Source organism: Cynara cardunculus (genome assembly GCF_001531365.2).
Source record: "Cynara cardunculus var. scolymus isolate 2C chromosome LG 15, CcrdV1, whole genome shotgun sequence".
Taxonomy (NCBI): Eukaryota; Viridiplantae; Streptophyta; class Magnoliopsida; order Asterales; family Asteraceae; genus Cynara; species Cynara cardunculus.
Window position 1 is genome coordinate 10,524,334 of NC_037542.1, and position 19,367 is coordinate 10,543,700.

General features: G+C 32.6%; 1 protein-coding gene across 1 annotated transcript; it reads left to right on the plus strand.

Annotated features, from left to right (window-relative positions):
• The first annotated feature begins 17,351 nt into the window (after positions 1 to 17,351).
• Positions 17,352 to 18,575, plus strand: LOC112528517 (fasciclin-like arabinogalactan protein 21). The gene has a single exon (XM_025139547.1). It carries the CDS (start codon positions 17,352 to 17,354, stop codon positions 18,405 to 18,407), a length of 1,056 nt encoding a protein of 351 aa, XP_024995315.1. The 3' UTR covers positions 18,408 to 18,575.
• Positions 18,576 to 19,367: the final 792 nt, after the last annotated feature.

Below are 19,367 nucleotides of genomic sequence, written 5' to 3' on the forward strand. Positions count from 1 at the left end.
AGATGTCATTGGAATTAAGCTTCATTTGAGATTTATTGGTGACTGGGTTGAACACATATTACAAAATGTATTACAAAAGTACAGAGCCAAGCTGGTAAATCGAAAAGACCGTATTATATTCCCTATGTTGGTCACGCAAAATGGATGTGAAGTTTGAGGATAGGTGATCTGTATTCGACATTATTTATGTTCCTGTTTAGCTTTTGGTCTGATGGAGGTTGAATCAAAATACCAATAATTGAAAGTCTTATTTTTGTTATTTTGTCTGATCCAAATGTTTTTTTCTCGTTTAGAACATGTTTAGTATAAATCAAATCATATTTGTAAGACTTGATTGGACCTTGACAGTATATACAATCGTAGTTATTGGTTTTTATCCAGTCACATGTTTCTATAATCGATCGGATCATTGTTTAAGAGCTTTTGATAACCATAAGTGGGTAATTAGATGATAACCCTTCAATGGGTATGCCATCGTCTGATAACCCCCTAAAACGACACTTGTCATTGTTACGGAGACTAATAAATAAATATCATACACCATCTAACACTAAAGTCGTTAGTATATGCTCTCTGAGAAACTTTTCTGTTTCGCAGCGCTGCCCCTTGGACGCAAGTCATATAGCGTTATCCAAAGATCCTAGATTTTAGATAGCTTAAATGAGTGTGCAATCTGCACCTAATAACTCGTGTTATAGATTAACTAACAACTCGTCATTCTCATGTGAATCCAATTAAACACAAAAGTCTGATGATTTCAGTCAAACGACCATTTTGATAAATCTATAAATATAATCATAAAATATTTAAATTGTTGTAAGATATAATAAGTTAAAATTGAAAAAACCCCTTAAGAATTATAATTAAATTTTCACAAAATATTGGCTGAAATCTTTGTAAGAAAAATTACATGATCACCACAACACCCCTTATTTAAATAGAAATATGCTATTAAATAAGATAACAAAAGAGTTTACAGTGGTTCTTCATCATCATCATCGGTCATCACCGAGTTCATAGCTTGATATCTTTCATAACATGGTCACTCGTTAGTCCCGTCCTTCGTTTTGGTTGAAAATTCAAGCATATAAGTTTTTAGATTCCGATGGTAGTCAAATGGTGGCGTGATTGGGTTTTCAATGGCGGTGTGGCGGTGCGGTGGCATCAACTATGGTTTGTTTGTCTAAGGCATATGGAATTATGGTTGGGACGGTAGTCCATTGTAAGAGGCCATGGTATGGTCTAGAGATGGCCAAAGGGCCTGGCCAGTTATACATAGGACTAGAGATGGCCAACTGGCCCAGACCGGTGGAGGACCAGGACCAGGAACGACTTAGGACTATATATTGGGACTACGGTTAAGGACCAGTTATGGTTTTCATCCAAAAACAAGGTCTGGCTCGGCCTAGGACCGGCCCGATTTTTTTAAAAAAAATATGTCTTTTTATATGTATTTCTAGTTTTCTAAGTGTATTTGATTAAAAATCAAATTACAAAATTTACAATAAAACATATTTTTAAGTGTATTTGATTGAAAATCAATTATAAAATTATAATAAAACCTAATTTTTAAATGTATTTGATTGACATAATTAAATATTTTAAAGTGTATTAGAATAACATTAAAGTATATTTAAAAATTTATCTAAAAGAAATTTAAAAAATAAATATATAAGGAAAATGTTTTTTAATATAGAACTGGTTTGGGCTAGGCCCATGACCGGTTACAAGTACCCTTAATCGGGCCTTAGTATTTTCGATGGGATTGAGATCCAGACCAGTTTTTGGCCACCTCTACATAGGAGCGATTTTTTTTATAAAAAAAATTAAGTTTTTATAAATTATATATTACATTTTTCAATATTTCTATAGGATTTTCTAGTTTTCTTTTTAATGTTTTGCAAGTTTTTGTATGTGTTTCAATACTAAATCTCAAAAATCTTAACTATAAAAACATCTATAATATTTTTGTATAAAAAAAGATTCATATAAAAACATTTTTGAAGTGTATTTTGATAAGATATTACCCAAAAAATGAAAATCTTCAAACAATATTTCGTTTACGTCCAAAAATGATGTTTGCGAGAACTTTTTTGGGACTGATTGGGACCCAGTCCGGGACCGGGACCAGTTCTAAGGACTAGTTACAAAGCACAAAGACCGAGCCTTGATATTTTGGTCGGAACCAGACTCAGTTACCAAAAGGCAAATTAGGACTGGACCGATTTGGACCCTACCCAAGCCGACCCCATCTAGGACCGATTTTTAACCATGTCAGCTTCTCTAGTACGGTCAATGATGTGTCGTAGGTAGCTTTGGTGAGCACCGGATTGGGCCTAAACAATTGGGTTTTCACTTGGCCCATCCTCTTCATCGGTTGAAGTTGGAACACTAATTTTCTATTATATTATTTATGGAAATAAGACGATATATTTTCACATTTCTTATATTTATCTTGAATTTTGTTGTGTCGTAGTCATATTGTTAAGAACTCTCTCTATATTCATATAGATTAAATTTTTATTGTAAATTGTGAATTTAAAATAACGTATTTTCTTATTATTTTATTTCTAAATTTGTGTGTAGAAGGGCTAATGTGAATCATATATTATTTTCATGTAATTATTAATTGGTTTTAATTTATAAACATCCACTAATAAATTATATATATTAATAAACTGTATATGATATGACAAATTATAAATATCCACTAAATAACACCTCTCGTGATATTAATGTTAGGCGATACTTTTTTACCATGGGATGGGGAGGGGAAGATCCAACGTGCGACCTATATTAGATTTGAATAAAGTGAGGGTATGTTTATCAAATGCTTATTCGAGTATTGTTTACCAGTAAAATTCAACATTATAATTTACTTAACGGGTTAGTGCTGATCGTGGTAAGAGTCGTCACTCTCACTTACCGCGTAAGACTCTCGGTCCTTTCCTTTGCTCTATTTGGTAAGATTTTTGTTCCTTATCATATAGGTCCGATCAGATAATATAACTTGGTAAGTACTATCCGGATAAACGTTTGGTAGATGAACCTTCTTATTTGTACAAACTGTGCAAACCATCATCATCCGTCGATTTCATTATTTTATTCTATGAAATTGTTTAATATAATTTTTTTTTTGATGAAGTTGTTTCATATATGGTTATAAATTTGTTTCATACAATACTTATGAAATTTTAATGAAATTGTTTCATGTATTTCTTTAAAATTAATATAATGAAGATGATAATATCCATAATTAACATTCTCTACAATAAAAATGATTAATCAACATCTCATAATTACAAAAAAAAAATGAACAAAATGAAAATTTTTGATTGGTTGAATGAGGTTTGTACGGTTTGTACAAATAACGGTTTGTACAAATCATCGTATTCATCGTCTTTGAATTTATAGGTTGCATGCACCTGTGAATGAGTCGTCGTATACATCATCCTTCAATTTATGGGTTAAATGCACATATGAATGAATCGTCAAATTCACAATTTTCAATTTCTGCATTGTATGCACATGTGAATGAATTACAGTATTCAATGACCTTCAATATTTCACGTTAAACATATATGTGAATGAGACATCTTATTCAATGTCTTTCAGTTTTTGGGTTGTGAGCATGTGAACCATGGTTTCATCATCTTCATGTGCATAAAATCCAAAAACTATTCACCTAAGATGATTTGGATAAAAAAGATTCACCTAAGAGGATTTGGAATCACATCCAAGTATAAATGATTTTATAGCAATAAACTTGAGAAATCTTCTCCATTTATATCTAGTAACGTTGGAGAATTGAGTGTCGAAAAAGTTGTAGAAGAAGAGAGGTGAAACCATGTTTCGTTGTTTCATTGGTTTAAAAAAAATAGGTTTAACGGCATTTTTTTTATTTCCGTAGAGAACATCAAAAATTTTAGGACCGACCCTCTACATATATAAAATTGATTATAAAAAACCCTAAGGGGGCGTTTGGTTTGCAGGATTGGAATGGAATTGGGGGGATTTGGATTTGAAATCCATTCCAATTCTGTGTTTGGTTTGCCAAATTGAAGGGATTTGGAATCCTGGGATTTCATTAAAATCCATTAGACGCGGGTTCTGGAAATCCATTGCAAACTAGCGGGATTTGAAATCCAAATTCGGGCTTCTCCCAATCGATTCCTGTCGATTGCTTCACCCACGCCTCCCGCTTCCTTCACCCATCGCTTCCCTCCCATCGCTTGCTCCCTCCCTAATCAATCCTCCTCGCCGGTGCTCCCTTCCCGTCCCGTCCCTTGCGAAGCTGTGCCCTAATCGGTTTGCCTCCTCGCCGGTGCTGTCTTCCTTTCCCCTCGCGAAGCTGCTCCCTAAACCGCCCTTCCTGTTTGTCGGCATCTCCCATCACTCACCAGGTAAATCATATAACCCCCTTTGTATAGCATTAGACATGCTCGATTTTGGTCTGCATTTTGGGGGTTTTAATTTGAAAATGCATATTCCATAACGAGAATAGAAAATACACAAGGGTTCTCCCTATTGAAAATTGGAAAGCACTTTGTCAAACATTCTATTGAGAAACAACCAATCCATTTTAGCTAATTTGCTGTCATGCATTGATATACAAAACTAATCCAGGACCAACTACTGTTCTGCCCTATTGTTGAATAGAAAATGCACAAGGGTTCTGCCCTAATTTGCTGTCATGCATTATAGTATAAACAGTGGCGTATAAAGGTATCCAGAAAATTGTTGAGTTTGTTTTTGGGAGAGTCTAGCCTCTCAACAAGTTTCCTACTGTTCTGCCCTATTCCTTTTATTTTAGTTATTCAGTAAATGAAAGAGATTTGGTGATTAAAATAATTACAAAAAAAATCTAAATCCAAATCCTATAAATTAAACAGAGGAATGGATTTCACATCAAATCCAAATCCTACAAACCAAACACAAAAATAAATTTTAAATCCAATCCAATCCAAATCCCATAGAATCTAAATCCCTCTAAAATATTCTTCAAACCAAACGCACCCTAATTTTCAATGACATGGCGGTGGTGGATAACAGAATCACGTGCCTTGTTTTTTCCGACACATAAATGAATCAAAGCAAGATCCTTTTGGACGGCAATTTTGTCTTTTTCTTTTACATATATAATAAATATATTTGAAATTAATTTAATTCTCGAAAAAAATTACGTGGTTTTTAGATTTCTTTTACTTATTTTTCGAAATTCTTTATAAACAGATGCGACATTGTTATTGATGTTTTAAGCATACATCCAGAGATGTTGCAATCTTTTCGAAGGTTTTGTTACGTCCAAATTTTTTGATTACATTACATAAATGAGATAACAGATAATATATGTGAAGAACAAAAATGGACTAAACCTAAAAGGATTAACAACCTGAAACTAAACTCAAACCATTAATAAATTGAATCTAAAACCAAACAATTAATGGTTTGAACCTAAATACCTTCGGCTATAGTTTTACATAGATCGATAAAAAGACCTAAACACATTTAAATTTGAGCCCCAAAATTTTCGGGGGCTCTGTTCAAAATCTCACATTTAACATGCTTAGGGACGCCATCCATACATCAACAAATTATTTAATTACATTTTTAAATAAAATAAACCATCACATATTTCAATTTTCTAACAAAAAAAAAACTTGTGCTTAGTGAAAGGATAATAACAGTATTGTGTTAAGAATTATACCGAAAGTCTTATCAAGTAGCATGGCTAATAACTATGGCATGTGATAGAGGAAGAAATAATGGGTTGACCAATTTGTATACCGAACGTTACAACATCAAAAACACATGTAATTAAACTGTTCAAATCAACATAGCTTATGATCGATGTTAATTTATGGGCTGGTTGTCGATCCATGGAGAGGAGACGGGACATCTGGGCAAACGACCTTCGGTTTGGTTAATTCCTAAGTCAAATTTATCTATTTTGTTTTTAAGTAAATTATAAGAGGTTGCAGATTTCCATTAATCACGTTTTATCTAATTAGGTAATGAATTTCAATGCTTTTGTAGTTTTGGATCTTGTGAGTGTCCTACTAAAAAACATATTCTTCTTATATGAAGAATCTCATTTGTAGTCTTTAAAATCATTATATAAAAACAAACTTTGTAAAGCATGAATTTATTGTGTACTTTGTGTGTTTTTATTATCCGTCAACATGCCACGTGAGGCATGCACCGAAAATGTGTTGTGTGTCAAGTGTCTGACATCATGCGAGAAATTCACTTAATTTACCCTCGGTTGTCGGTTAGTGATACGATTTCAACCTTCTATAGTTCTGCTGAAATTCTAACTTGGTTTGGGCTCAGTCCTATGGTGGATTTATCCCTTAAATTCAGTTTTAATTCCATTTATCTCTTAAATTTTATTTATCTCATACTTTCAGTTATTTTTGGAATTAAATTTCTTTTCATTCGTGTATGAACTTTGATTGTTCCAATTTTTTTTTATCAGAGTTCATAGGTGATACAGGAAAATTCATAAATAAAACAATGATTTTTGTTTAAAGTTCATTATGTTTATGTTTCAAAAAGGTATGCGAATGAGATTATTAAAAAAAATGATAATTAAGCGAATTAGATAACTAACGAATATGGTATAGACATGTGGAAAAAAAATTGGTCAGCACATTTTTTACCAAGTAGACAATAAAAAAACATACCCCCTCTCTGTACGTATATAAACATACATACAATAGTAAAGTTTTTTTTATTTATATCTTTCTTTCTGGAGTAAGTGTTGATTGAAAATTATTGTTTATCATGTGTATTGTATTAAGTGCTAACATAAAATGTTATTTATCAAAAAAATTAAATATAATTTCAAATTATATTTTGCTTACGAAAATATATTGATACTCAATATATTAACATATTACAGATTTTCATAATTTAGAACAAAAAGTCAAATTTTCTAAAAGCAAAACCACCATCAAATTAAAAAAGACCAAAATAAGGACCAACAAATAAGCTTGATAGTAATTTAAAATTATATTACTAGACGTTATAAATAAGCTTGATGGTAATTTAAAACAATGAGCATAATACATATTAATAATTTTCTTTTCTTTTTTCCTTTTAGAACCATGTGCACGGCAAAGCTGCATCCTAGAAACTAGGTTCATCTTTAAGATTCGTACCCTAATCCAACACTACTACTTCCTCTCACACTTGCTGTTCTTTTAAATTTGAACCACCATCTTGTTTTTTCTGTGTGTACACAAGAAAAAGTCAAAAACATCGGTGAAACTGTAGTTTCACGAGGAGGTAACAAGTAACGTGTTGTTCACCTTCATCGATGAAATATGAACTTAGACTGTAAGCATTTTTCATTTGTAGATTGGCTTTTTATGTGTTCTTCTTCAATGGTAAACCCTTTTTGTGGTGTTTTCTTCTTGGTAGCAACATCTTCTATTTTTTTTATTTCTTCTTCGTACAGTGGGTTTATCACTAGAGGCGAAAAGAAATAGACGATAAAATACAAATCGAAGAGAAAATGAAGCCAACGATAACAAGTAATGTGTTGTATGAAGAAGAGCGCACCGATTTAGGGTTTTAGATGGAAAAGGTAGATAAGGAATACATGCTTCTTACTATGGTAAGATTGAGTTTTTTTGTTGACTACAGTAAGAGGACGGTTAAAGGCAGATTGATTTTGTTTTTAAGTAAACATTTTTACCTCTTACCCATTAAAAAATGCTTACGGGGCCTAAATCTTTTATTATGACATAGGAGTTTTAGACAAGATGAAATGTAAGTTTGAATTATATAAACATCATATATTTGTATGAAAATAGTTGTAAAAACAAGTGTCAAAGAAAGTCAACAACTAATAGTGGGTGGTGCAAGACTCCTGCTGGCATCCAGCCTTCCAAGGTATAAATGAGTTTCGTTTAAATCCTACCTTCACTTTCAAACACCCATCAAAGCCTCATATTTTGGTTGTCAATATTTATTTCTCTTAATGTCACAACACACTTATTGTACACAAAAATTTAAGTTTACCATTTATTGATTTATCAATGTATCATAAATTTAGTCAACTAATATATATATATATATATATACACTAGAAATGTGTTTAGTTATGGATTTTTGAAGATCAAAAAGACCATCTTCCCAATCTAATTCCCATATTTTCAACAATACGGTTTTATGTGGTTTTGAGAAAATGAGATGTTTATTCTCTATCTGATTATGTTTACTTGCAGTTAGTTACACAAATTCAAACATGAAGCTCTAATAAGTTGTACGTACTTACGCACAATTTACTTGTAATCTTGAATTTTAAGTAATATGCATCAATAAACAGTACTTCATGCATAAAAATGGTTTTTAAAATTTTTTGTCAAATGTTTTATAATATAGTATATATATATATATATATATATATATATAGGGGTCCAATCAAAGAATAAATTGATTGTTTATGATAACTGTGAGATCCAATCTCAACCACACATTATTAATAATCACTGGTTATTATTAAACATATTAATTTTGGTAACTATTCATTAATTTTTGTCGTTATTCATTAATTTTCAAATAATTTAAATTTATTGATAATATATAGAGATAAATTAGTCTTTTTAAAATCTTTCTTCTCTCTCCGACCAATAATTTCTAATAGTAAAACACAAAACAAATATGATACACATTGTGATATCTAAGAATTTATAACAATAAGACACAAAACCAATTGTGTTACACATTGTGATACCACTGTGATAACGTTTTGAACATGGGTTATTAATATATGTGATATGAGTCTTAGGCCACACACAACCCCAATGTGATACAATTTTGTTGAGATAATTAAGAAAACCAAATTTGATAACTATTAAATAAAAAAAATATTTAAATTATAATTAATTATTTTACTAAAATGCCTTTATCTATTAATTAAGATAATACAATTAATATTAAGAGTGACTCGTATTGGACCTCACGGTTACCAAGTGATTGAAATAATTCGTAAATATGTTTGAAAATAAATAATTTGGGGGTTGAAAAAAGATCCAGTCAAGAAGTTCTAGAATAAGAAGAGAATCCAGTTGTTATGCTTATGTCACTACCTTTTTAGATATCAGTTTGTTAAGTGACACGTGTACTTCTATTCGACACGTCATCGAATCAACAGTGCCTCCATTATTGAGAAGAGTAATTCTCGAGTTATCGAAACGAAACGGTACAGGTTTATTTATAATTTTTTTTAGTCATTGTGTTGAATTTTAATTCAACCTGTGTTTTTATAATAATTTTTTTTTTATTAACCTGGATATCCAATCCGTTATGTGAACCGATTAATATCAGGATGATCATCTGTTTTGCAGATAGTCTGGAGTCATCGTATTTGAACCTCAATGGCTGCAAAGAAATTTTTATTCCTCTTTGGATTTGAACCTGAAACCTCCTGGTATTTTTGACATTTGGAGCGAAACTCAAACCAATCAGACACCACCCTTGTGGTTTATAATAATATGTTTTTAACGAGTTATATGTATATGATTGCAATTTTTACTGAATTAAGTCTGATTGTATTTTTGTTAATGTGTTTGATACTGATAATTATATTAAATACGTGACTCCTTATAAAGATGCAATCACAATGACACAAACGATTGAGTTTAAAAAAAAAAGAAGGTAAGAATTGTTAGAAACATATAACCAAAGGGCCTTTGGCCTAGCGGTATTGTAGTCATTGACCTTCTAGGAGGTCAATGGTTCAAACCTTATCATAAGTGAGGAGGATGTATGAGTTTATTTGTTGTATTTTCTGTATATAAATATTATATACTTCAAAAAAACATATAACCACGAAAACACTGGTAAATATTCTTTAATGATTGAGTTGATAAATGTTGTCTATTTTACACGAAAACACTGGGTTTAGGTCTCGGTAGTGTCAATTTTTTAGTTTTCGGTATAAATTCTGGTGTTCTTTATAAGTTTCAGAAAAAAAAAAATATAACTTAGATTTAAACACAAGTCTCTTCTATATAAAAATAAAAAAATCAACCAACAAATGTATATTAATATGAATCCATTTTTTATCTTATGAAATAATACGAAAACACAAGTTGCTGCACAAAATTTATTGTATTGATTTATAAAATAAGTTAATTAACCACAAGAGTGGAGTTTGATTGGTTTTAGCTTGATTTCAATGGTCAAAAGTATTTGAAAGCCTCATATTCAAATCCAAGGAGGAATAAAAATCCACATGTTACCACATAGGTTTAAATGCGATGACTCCAAACTATCTACAAAATAGATAATTATTCTGGGATTAGTCGGCTCTCATAACAAGTTAGATATCCAGGTTAATAAAAAATGATTTATCTGAAATAAGATTTTGGTGTTGGAGGCTGCGCTCCTTCACATGCCATGACATCTGGTAACTGCCGCCGCTCCCAATTTCAAAGGAATGACCACCGTCCATTTGGTACATGATGTTGGAGCCGGTTCACCATAGAAAGTGGGTTATTGGAAAAAAAAATGGAAGGTAGAGAACGGTGGTGATCCATAATTTTTATTCAATGGTGTAATTTTTAAAATAGATTAAATGACTGTAAAATCGTTTCATGTGTTTTTAATTTACTTACAACGATTTTGAGGGAATTTTAAAGTTTTTTGGTTGATTGAGAGAATTTTTAGTGTTTTTGTTGATTTCGAATAATTTTTTTTGGTTTTCTTAATTGATTTCAACATATTTTTTTTTGTTAGAGTAACGGTTTCGATTGGGTTGGGGCCCCGTGGAAAAATGTAACGAGGAAAGGTGAAATGTAAATCATGTAAAACCTAAATTTTAACACACACACACACACACATATATATATATATATATATATGAATTTTCGACTGGGGTTCCTTCCCCACTCCTTTTCAACATTGCATCTGCCCCTGCCAGGGACGATAATGGGCTGCTGGTGGTTTGGCTTGTAAAGCGTAAATTACAAAAAACGTCCTTGTAGTTTACAAAAACTTGGGTCTTTTTTCACTTCACTTCACTTCAATAAGTACACTTATATCTTTGTGGTTTATTTTTTCTACTTTGATTTAGATTTCTGATTGTGAAGTCGTTAGATTCAACCGTCAAGTGATATTCACGTGCAAGTTATGTGGGAGTATTTTGGTTATTTTATATGTTTTTTTTTATAAAAACTTGTATTGTGCTAGTATTTAAAACTCATGTACAAATGTTTTATTCGTTTACAACAATAAAAGAAAACCCTATCATTGGACCACCGCCTTCGACAACATCAACACAACCCGTCCATTTTCCCGGTCATTGATCCATTTTGTAGCCCATTCCTAACTTTTAATTTCCTTCTTACACATATTAATCAGTATCGAAATTTATTTTCTACATCTTCCTTGTACGATTTAACCTAACTTTGATATAAATAGAAATGCATATAAACAAAAAAGAGACGGTGGCCTGAGGCGTCGCCAATCGTTGTGAGAGAGGGTGCAGAGGAAAATAGAAAGTTGCTACAGTTCTATTGAGAATAGGTGATGTGAGAGAGGGTGCAAGTGAAGGCACATCTAGAAATATTTTGAAGTGGTTGCAACTTTCACCAACTAACTATTGTAATATATAATAAACATTGATTAAAAAAATACTGTTTTATCGTATACGTATATAATTAACCTTAAAAATATGTTATTGTTTATTGTTCCACATTAAAAATACAAGGAATTTTAAAAATATTCAATATTAGACTTATTTTAAAGGTATCGATAAGACCTCTATAATGATGTAATTTATAAAATAAAATACGTATTATTTAATATATTTTAGCCATTAATTAATTGATACGATAAAGATATAAATAAAGGTAACCAAGATGGTCTCAAGAATACATCGATATTTACCAAAATTAAATATTTTTATTGATTTAAAATAATAATGGGAGAATAATAGCTTGAGTACCTCTGTAACCACATTTCCTCACTGTGGACCCCACACGGTACCTTCTCTCTCTCTATTTATACCCTCCATCGAACTTCTATAACGTAACCAAATCTCTTCAAAACTTCCCTCACTCCTCCAAATCTGGACATGGCTCGGTTCAAAACTGTCTTGTTTTGCTTCCTTTTCACCGGAATCTTTATTTTCCGGCCCATCTCCGCCAGAACCGTTCACCTATCCATTAGACCGGAGCTAGAGTTGGATCAGCCGTTATCGGCTCATGCTCCAGAATCACTTTCTTCGGAACCTGCGGAATCGCCGGTGGGATCAGATCGTGATGGAAGTCTAGGGGAGACGGTGCATTCGGAAAAGCATCATCACTCATCGGACAGGTCCGTTGCCGGAGGAGGCATCATCATTGGCGGCCTTGCCACCGTCACTTTTGCGGCGGTTTACTGCTACATTCGGGTCACGCGGAGAAAGGAGGGCGAGAATCGTTGAAAATATCACCATCTTCTCTTCCTTTTTTTCATTTATTTACTTTTAGTGATTATAGGTGTGAATAATAGAATATTAATTTAAATTCAAATTTTATATATATATATATATATATATATATTTAATTTAATTATGAAGTAATGGAATTCGTTTCAATCGCCGATGACCAGTTGGTTATAACTGCTACAATGTATGTTGTTACGAACCTATAAAGATAATGTTTGGTATGCATACGGTAAAATATATCGGGGCACAATTTTGAAAAGTTTTTTAAGCGTTAATAATTTATCTAAAATCTTCTTAATCCAAGAGTTAGATTCCACATGAATCTTGGTGGGACGAAAAAGTGTTTTTGTTGTTTTAGTCGGTCCATGTCCCAGTTTAATATCGTGTAGAAAAGTAGGGTCGGACTTGTGAAGCCAATAGAAATTCTGTGTACCCGTTCAACTTATTTTTACAAATGAATTATATTTTGGTATGAAAGGTTTATTTCTTAAACTTTAAGGGGTGTTTTGTGGTATTAAAAAATACCAAAAAACACTCGAAAAATCACGGAATCAAATAAAAAACCAAAAAATATAATAAAATCACATTTTTTTATGTGAATTAAATTTATTGAAATGATATTAAAGAAAAGTATGAAGAACCGTGAGAGGGATCCACACGTTAATGCCGGATCCAAGAATATCAAATAAAAAAACAAAAAGAAAAACATTCCAAGGATAAATAATTAATATTAAAAACCCCTTTTCAAAGATAATAATTTTGTAGAGTGAACTACCCCAAGTCTATATATAATTGGAAAATCATGGCTTCAATGATTCAACATATGATTTTGTGGTCAGTGGTTGATGCAGACGAATATATTGTAAGGGGTATGATATAAGATAAAATATTTTGAAATCTTTTACTTATCGGCTGGATTCCAAGGAAGATCATTCAAATCAATTTCGTAAGACATCGAATGAGCAGAGCTCGATTCAGGTTTTGATGCTTTCCTTTTAAAAAATCTTTCCATTTTTTCTAACAATAATAATAACAAGATAAAAATCAATGGTTTATCTTTATCAACAGTAACATTTTCATTTGCCTACGAAATTGCGAAATTAACCTAAGATTTTCATTTGCCTACAAAATTGCAAATTAACTTAACATTCCAATTTACCTATAAAATTGCAAAATTAACCTATAAAATTGCAAAATTAACATAACATTTCCATTTGTCAACAAAATTGCAAAATCAACTTAACATAACCATTCACCAAATCACCAATTATGAAGCAAACAACAAAATCAAAGTCATTTAAAAATTAAAGATTGGAAATCAAAACTTTAACTTTTTACCCAAATTGGAGTAGCCACCTTAAGCAAACAGTGGGCAGTGCACGGTCACAGTGCACTGCTATCCAGGAAGCAAGGAAGAAGCAGGAAGAGGGAAGAGGGAGGTAGCAGTCGAGCAGTAGCTATAGCAATGTGCAAGAAGGCGAAAGCAGGAACCAAGAAGAAGCAGTGGCAATGTACAGCCAGGCGCCAGCAGTCATGGAACTTGGATGAAGGTGAAGTCGTGGCCTCGTGGGATGGACTAGTGAAACATGGAAATGGAAGGCTAAATGAATTATGGACTTGGTAGTGGGGCCTCATGATTATTTTATTGGGGGCCCAATCATATAAAGGTAAAAATTATAGTTTTTGTATCCGCCACTGGTTGTGGTTATGATTTGAATTTTGATGATGTCTATATATATTTTTAAAAAATTTAGTAATGAACATGAAATTTTTATAGTAAAATACGGTTTTTTGTCTCTGTGATATGTTAAAATTGCGGATTTCATTCATGTTTCACAAAACTGTAGTTTTTGTCGTCATGGTCTGAAATTTATTGCTATTAATGTTTATACGGTTAACTCCTACTTTTAATTATTAAGGGAGGAAAAAACAATAAATTGTAAATACTAGAGATGGAAACAATAATAAATTGTAAAGCATAAAGATGAAAATCGTAATTTCAAAAAAACAATGATGAAAATTGCACTTTTCAATAAATCACAAGGACTAAAAATCACAATCTCAAAAACATAGGGAGAAAATTTGTAACTTTCTCTCTTTCATTTTTAGAGGTAAACTAATTATTAAACACGAAAGAACAAGAGATGATGGTTACATTTTTTACAAGAGGTAGAAAAAACCAATAAACCCCAAGAAGAACAAAAGCACCATTGAAGAGGATGACTGATGTAAGGGAGAAAAGCAAAAGAAGACAACCAACAGAGAGACTTAGACCGAAAACATAAGTTCAATTTAATTGGAGAAAAGAACCAAGTGCAAGCTATAATGTCAAATCCTTCCTTGAATGAATCTTGTGTTTTTTTTTATGGTGAGTGTCATGCTTTTGAGAGTTGTCCTGGTAATCCCACTTCGGCGCTTCGGTGAATTATGTTGGGAGTCATGCTAGAAATAGACCGTAGCTTTGACAAAAGAGAGTAGTGCCTCCTCACTTGCAAGATTCCACCACAACTAAAAGACATGAGAAGTTTCACAATCTCATGTCCCATAGGAGGAAATGAAGTAGGTCATACCCTTTTGATATTGGAGCAAATATAAATCTCATGCCCTTGTTAGTATTTAATAAATTAGGGGTAGAGGAATTCTGACCAACCACCGTGACTTTGCAATTAGCGGATAGGTCTTTAACTTATCCAAAAGGCAAAATTGCAAACATTTTAGTTCAAGTTGACAACATCATTTTCCAGGCCAACTTTTTAGTTTTAGACTATGAAGTCGATAAGAACATCCCCATCATTTTGGGATGGCCATTTCTTGCCACGGGAAAGACTTCAGTTGACGTCCAAAACGGTGAAGTAACCATGAGGGTAAATAACCAAAAAGTGAACTTTAAAGTTTTAAAGGCCCTTAAGTCATATGTTTAATTGGAACAATGTTTAACCATTAATCTTTTAAGTGAAGATCTAGGTCTAGATATTGAAGAGTGTGGTGAATATTTTGAAGAAGACGGTGAGAATGAGAGAAAATTTGAGAGTCCGCCAATGAGAGTGAATAAAATATGAAAGAAGTTAGGTTGAGCCACCAAAAACACAAGAAAAATGGTTATTGTCAAAGGGTGTGCCTTCACCCCCATTACGTCATCTTAAAAATTCAAGCGTTGGGTTAGAAACAACCCTTGTAAATAGGTTTTTTTTTTCTAATTTCAGTAGGACTAATTTTGTGTTTATGTTTTTGTGTATTTGTCGGAGCTAGTCGTGAGCGAAAATGTACTCGCAGTGGGATCTTGTGCCCACAATGGTGTTGCATTAATTTGAGCTGGAATTTTTAATTAAAAAAGTTTATCCCGCCTTTCAAAGTATTTCTACCAACAAAAACTTGATTTACTCACAACCGAAACGTGCTCAATAAGTTCATGAAACTCTCTGATTCTCAGTAGTCAAATCCTTGTGGAAATGATCCTGATACCATACCACTTTATTACTTGTAACGATCATAGTGTCGGCATGCATTTGCACCACCAATGTAAGGACTTTGTGCCAAATATAACGAAAACTTGAAGTTGGATTTTATAACAACTAAATATATGCACTTTGAAAATAAAAGTAAAAAACGACACAAGAAATTTTGAATGCGAAAAACCTAACGTGGATAAAAACTGCAGACGACCATTAGGGTCGTCAATAAACTAAAGACCATGGACACCAATAACGTGTGTTCACAATGAAGTTGTAAGTATTGAATACCTGTAAGAAGTGGGTTTTTATCTCTTGGAATGTAATGTCACGTGTCCTCTTGATTTGGTTGCTCTGATTTTTATTTCTTCCTCAATATAGCTGTTACTTTTCATTCATAATGCCTGGAAATAATATTCCCGAGCGTTTGATTATATTCGTAATTCCTGTTGTCGACTACATATTATGTATTGATGGTGAAATCCATTGACTATATCTTCGCATTTGTGTTTCCTTATAATGGTACCTGTAATAATCAACAAACAAGAAACTGATTTACTGAAGGTTTATTTTGTCATTTTGATTTACACGTCTTGGTATGAGATTAAGGTGTTGGAGGAAGTTCCTCAAAGAGATTAATATGCTCTTGATTCACTGTGATTAATATGTCTCGCTGTATTCTTACTTGATTTCCAGAAATCATTTTGATTCCCAGGATTCAAGACTTAAGACTCGGTCCAGGTAATAATTGCTTATGTAAGTGTATGTTACATAGCTGATATTGCATTGTATGTATGTATGCATGCATTTATGTAATTTTGGCTACATGTATATGGGAATGATGAAGATGATCATGTGCAGCTTCTGAAAGCTTTCACCCTTTGTGTCTACTGGGTTTTTGATTGGTTTCTTTCACAATATGACGTGATACAATTGTTGTATTGGAAGTTGTCCATGGATTATCTTTTTCAACTTAATCTTAATTAATAACACGCTATTTGGTGCTTGTTGAACTTCTGTGCAACAATTGTTAAGTTAATGTAATATATTTACCATCTTATCTTTCTCTTTAATTGCTTATTTACGTTTTTATGAAGTTGGTTTATGTGTATTTACGATTTAGAGATCAGTCTAACTTGTGTTTGGTAATCAACAATCTCTTAGTTGAAGTACACAAAGACAATATTAACGAGACACCATCAACAATCTCTTATTTGACGAAACTGTAGGGATGACAAATGTTATAATTGATAAACCATAGGGACCAAATTTGTAGTTTAGTCTAACATTTAAAATAAATTAGAATACAATGATAACAATAACGATATTTAAAATACAGTTTGAAAAATAAAATAATTTCAAAAATTAAAGCAAATTATAAAAGCAATCCTTTCGAAGTTGATTAAGCGTTCAATAAACAGACAAAACCGTCAGCTTGCGTACCTGTAATTTTCTCTGCAATGAGTAAAGCCGTATTGTTCATCACCGCCACAATACTTCTCGCCGTCGTAATCGCCGCCACCTTCGGTTCCCACCACCACCACCACCAGCTGCCACGCCATCCAAAAGACTCACCGTTCGATTTCACGTCGAATGCCTCCCAGTTACTCAGATCAAACGGATTCACCTTCATCGCCACCCTCCTCCACATCTCGCCGGACCTCTTCCTCTCAACGCCACAGTCGACAATCTTTGCCATCCCTGACTCCGCCATGTCCAACCTCTCCATTCCTCCGTACATGACGGTACAACTCGTCACTTACCACATCTCGCCGTCCAAACTCACCATTCATGATTTGTTTCAGAAACCCGTCAATACCTGCATCTCGACGATGTTTCAACAACAGAAGATATCCATCACCAAGAACGACGAGAAACATCGAGTTCTTGAAATCAATAAGGTCTTGATTACTCATCCAGATATGTTCGTCCAGGGACCAGTCTCCATCCATGGCGTCGGTGGTCCGTTTGCTTCTTTCAAATTTCATCAAGAAATCACGGAGTTGCCGATCTGCAACACGAATCAGAGTGAACTTTCACACAGCACTGTTGGTGGTAAAGTTAATGGCATCAAGAAGAAGGCTGAGTGGGGAATGGTGGTTAGATTTCTCAGTTCTGCCGGTTTCACCCCTTTTGCACTTGCGTTGTATTCTGTTATTGATGGGATTCTTAAAGATCATCCAGATTTGAATTCTACGACGATATTTGTACCTCCGATCATGGAAATGGTGGAACTGCCGTCTAGTCTGCGGCATAAATTCATGAGATCTCATATAGTCCCTAAGAAGCATTCTTACAAACACTTGGCGTCCTTACCCGAAGGAACATCACTGACGACATTATGTCCAGGTAAAAAAATCGAAATCACTGAAACTGTAGTTAATCTTTCCGATGAGTTACTGGTTATTAATAGAGTGGAGGTAACTTCACCGGATTTGTTGTTGTCGAAGAGTTTTGTTGTACATGGAATCGCACGACCATTCGCCATGGAAGAGGCTTCTAGTATTTCCAAATAAATCACACCAATGGTTCATATATTGCTTGTGTTTTTGTTACTTATTTATTAGTTTCTTGATTTTTCTGCATGTTTTCTTGGAATCTTGATTTTGCTTCACCTTATATACACACACACACACAGAGACCAATCGGTTCATATATGGCTTGTGTTTCTGCAACTTGTTTAATCAGGGGTGGGGATATTTTCATTCATAATTCATAATTATACTCAATGATTTACATCATCATTCAAATTTATTTTTATTTATTTATTATTAACTAGTTGTGTATCCGGGGAAACCGTGAATTTTAACGATTTTAAAACTTTTCATTGGTTTCATTAGAGAAGATTGAACGATGATATAAGTTACGCTTGGTCTTTACATATTAATACAATTTGGATAAATAAGAGTTATGGTTCCAATTACAGTTTATCGATGAAAAAAAAATTGTATGACATTTTAAAATCCAATATATTTAAACGACTCCATAAATGTGTTTCATTTACACAAAGAGCAAAGAATCAAGAGATCAAGAGAGAGACCGAGAGTTTTAGAGCAATTGAATGGGAGATGAATGAAAAAAACTTTTAATAACTCATGGTGAATATGAGTTTGAATCTCACGTTGGGGGATAAGAAGAAGACATAGAGGTATGAAAAAATGAAAACATGAGTGAAAGACGTCAAAAATATCTTGGGAATATGAAAAGAAAATGTAATAATGTGCATTGATAACTTGTACTATATGTTATTTTAATTATAGATTAAGAAATTTTAAAATTGAATTTATAAAGTAGTAGTATTTAATGCATTATGAGTTGTTTTTAAGATTTTGTGCATAAATGTATAGTACTTTATGCATTAAAAATTAATTTTAAGACTTTTAATAAATCTAGTTTATAATATAATATAGATAATAATCAAACTATTATTATTGTGAAAGTGTAATTATCATCATGTTAAATATTTTTTATTTATA

Coding starts and splice junctions, on each gene's coding strand:
- LOC112528517 (XM_025139547.1), top strand. CDS start 17,352: ATGAGTAAAGCCGTATTGTTCATCACCGCCACAATACTTCTCGCCGTC.